Source organism: Nansenia antarctica, assembly GCF_963989245.1.
Source record: "Nansenia antarctica genome assembly, chromosome: 11".
In the NCBI taxonomy this organism is placed as follows: Eukaryota; Metazoa; Chordata; class Actinopteri; order Argentiniformes; family Microstomatidae; genus Nansenia; species Nansenia antarctica.
This window is the reverse complement of record NC_137681.1, coordinates 20,471,561-20,474,688: the sequence shown is the minus strand read 5'-3', so window position 1 is coordinate 20,474,688 and position 3,128 is coordinate 20,471,561. Positions and strand designations below refer to the sequence as shown.

At 47.0% G+C, this 3,128-nt stretch overlaps 1 protein-coding gene across 1 annotated transcript in view; it reads right to left on the bottom strand.

Annotated features, from left to right (window-relative positions):
• Positions 1 to 674: 674 nt before the first annotated feature.
• Positions 675 to 3,128, bottom strand: part of mfsd1l (major facilitator superfamily domain containing 1-like) — a gene marked incomplete at its 3' end in the record, with an annotated part of 9,043 nt that continues 6,589 nt past the window's right edge. Inside the window, exon 14 of the mRNA XM_080542466.1 lies at positions 675 to 824. Coding sequence (XP_080398592.1) covers positions 675 to 824 — 150 coding nt within the window. The remainder of the gene's footprint in view (positions 825 to 3,128) is intronic.

Genomic DNA, 3,128 nt, shown 5'->3' with positions numbered 1-3,128 from the left:
ATTAACACCGGGCTAAGAGACTAGGTCCTATTAACACCGGGCTAAGAGACTAGGTCGTACTAACACCGGGCTAAGAGACTAGGTCCTACTAACACCGGGTTAAGGGACTAGTGGTCCCACTAACACCGGGCTAAGGGACTAGTGGTCCCACTAACACCGGGCTAAGGGACTAGTGGTCCCACTAACACCGGGCTAAGGGACTAGTGGTCCCACTAACACCGGGCTAAGGGACTAGGTCGTGTCACAGAGCTTCATCGTGTTGTTGCGGAGGTGCCCCCCCTCCCACACAGCTGATGGTGATATCTATCTTGTGAGAACTTTTCGCTCCTAACTTCAATAGGCGGATTTATTTCTATATCAGAAAGTTGACAACGAAGTCGATCCGAATTCAGACTCCGGGGTTTTGTCTCCGGTTGTTTTGTTGTTTTCCTCCCGACAGTCGGTGGACGTTACAACACCGTTAGACAGGACAGGTGACATTAACACTCCGCCCGGCCTCGGGGTCCCGTACGGTCCCGTGCGCCTCCATAGGGGGGGACAGCCGTGGAGTTGCCGTGGAAACGCCTGTTTCTCAACTGAGGACTGACACTACGGAACGCTTGACGGTGACATATCCATCTGGTTTATTAACGCTGCTCGTTCGTCTCAAAGTAGTGAATCTCCCATGTTTCAGTTCAGGGTTGAGACGGATCCATCGCGGTAGGTCCCGTGCTGAACCGTACGCTGAACGGGCTGGTGTTTTCGTGGATAACCACCGGGAGAACCACCGGGAGCCAGTCGGTTGGAAACGGGAAGGCGGGGCTTGGAGAACGAGAGGGCTGTGACTGACAGCGACACGAACCAATGAGGGGGTAATGTGTACGCCCACTGCTGAGAGTACAATTGATGTGTGTCCAATAGAAAAAGATCAGAAAAGTCCTGCCAATGTATCGGAACAACGCGGATCAAGTTCGGTGGGCAGCTCAATGTCCCTGGCGTCAGGCTAATAAAGGGATAAACCACCGTTTGAGCCTCTAAAGTTGGTATACAGTCACAGTGTTCTGGAGTCATACCTGACTCTGACGTATGATGGTTATTACTTAGGCTACTGAATTCAACTCTGAGCTTCCGAACTCTGCTTCCATGTTCCAACAGCAAGCTTTCCTTTTCTGACAGTGGAGAATTATAATTATATGATGTGTTTCACTTCAGTTCAGTCGAGTGCAGCAGGGGCTTCAAAGAGGCCAAAAAGCCCCTCACCTGGACTCACCTGTGCGAATACGTGTCCTGGGGCGCCCCCGTGTGGTGTTGAGTGGAATGTACGATGAATCATTTTGTGGCATGATCAATAACTATAAGTGGTGTTATCTTTGACTAGATGATGATAAGAGATGATCAATGACAGTATTAATGCATTGCCTCAAAGCACGTTAGCATTCATTGTAATAAGTCATTTTCATTGATATGTGGTGCTGATGAAACACTTGTTTAATTTACTAGACTTTATTAAATCCATGATCACTTCACAGAAATGGAAGAAATGCAGAAATTCATAAACGGTTACCCTTATATAAAAACACAGAAAATAACAGGTAGGCCTATACGACTAAATGATATGACCCACAAGACAAACACATTTATGGGCAGTATAAAACAAATCATTCCCTTTTAGTCGGTCACACTGAGAACAGCAGCCATCTTCTGCAGAGTAACAACGAGCTAAAAACAAGCACTAGCCTCAACACTGAAGTCTCCATGACAACACTGTCTGTTGTGTTTCAAAGAAATGAACACTGAATGGATGAATTAACGGATGCTGCATACAGTAATATCCAACTGAGCGCTACTAAAAACATAACAATATATCTTGAAAATATGACATTGTCAACAAGTGATTGTTATTTCTGAAACATGAATCTTCCAACACTTCAATCATTATTGGTATCACAACAAAAAACATTTGAATACATATGCTTAGGGGGAAAAAATGTATCAAATTGATCAAAACATGATTCATTGATTGGTTAATAAGAGTGACTGCCTAAAGGGAGGGTCACAGTAGTAACAGTGGAATCCGAACAAGGCCAGAGAGGGTTTTAGACCCTAACAGACAGACAGAGAGGGTTTTAGACCCTAACAGACAGACAGAGAGGGTTTTAGACCCTAACAGACAGACAGAGAGGGTTTTAGACCCTAACACACAGGGTTTTAGACCCTAACACACAGGGTTTTAGACCCTAACACACAGGGTTTTAGACCCTAACACACAGGGTTTTAGACCCTAACACACAGGGTTTTAGACCCTAACACACAGACAGAGAGGGTTTTAGACCCTAACAGTCAGGTAGACAGATAGGGGTTTAAAACATGCATTGGTTTGTTCCTATCTGTAGTGTGAAGCAGTGGAGGCTGGTAGAGGTCATGAGGCCGTCCTCTGATCTCTACCTTCACCAGCCTCCCCTGGTGTGCTCCCTGGACCGTCCCTAACAGTATGGCACCTTTGCTGTTCCATCATTCATCCAGAACCCCCCTCTCCTGTGGGGACTGTGTGTGTGTGTGTGTGTGTGTGTGTGTGTGTGTGTGTGTGTGTGTGTGTGTGTGTGTGTGTGTGTGTGTGTGTGTGTGTGTGTGTGTGTGTGTGTGTGTGTGTGTGTGTGTGTGTGTGTGTGTGTGTGTGTGTGTGTGTGTGTGTGTGTGTGTGTGTGTGTGTGTGTGTGTGTGTGTGTGTGTGTGTGTGTGTGTGTGTGTGTGTGTGTGTGTGTGTGTGTGTGTGTGTGTGTGTGTGTGTGTGTGTGTGTGTGTGTGTGTGTGTGTGTGTGTGTGTGTGTGTGTGTGTGTGTGTGTGTGTGTGTGTGTGTGTGTGTGTGTGTGTGTGTGTGTGTGTGTGTGTGTGTGTGTGTGTGTGTGTGTGTGTGTGTGTGTGTGTGTGTGTGTGTGTGTGTGTGTGTGTGTGTGTGTGTGTGTGTGTGTGTGTGTGTGTGTGTGTGTGTGTGTGTGTGTGTGTGTGTGTGTGTGTGTGTGTGTGTGTGTGTGTGTGTGTGTGTGTGTGTGTGTGTGTGTGTGTGTGTGTGTGTGTGTGTGTGTGTGTGTGTGTGTGTGTGTGTGTGTGTGTGTGTGTGTGTGTGTGTGTGTGTGTGTGTGTGTGTGTG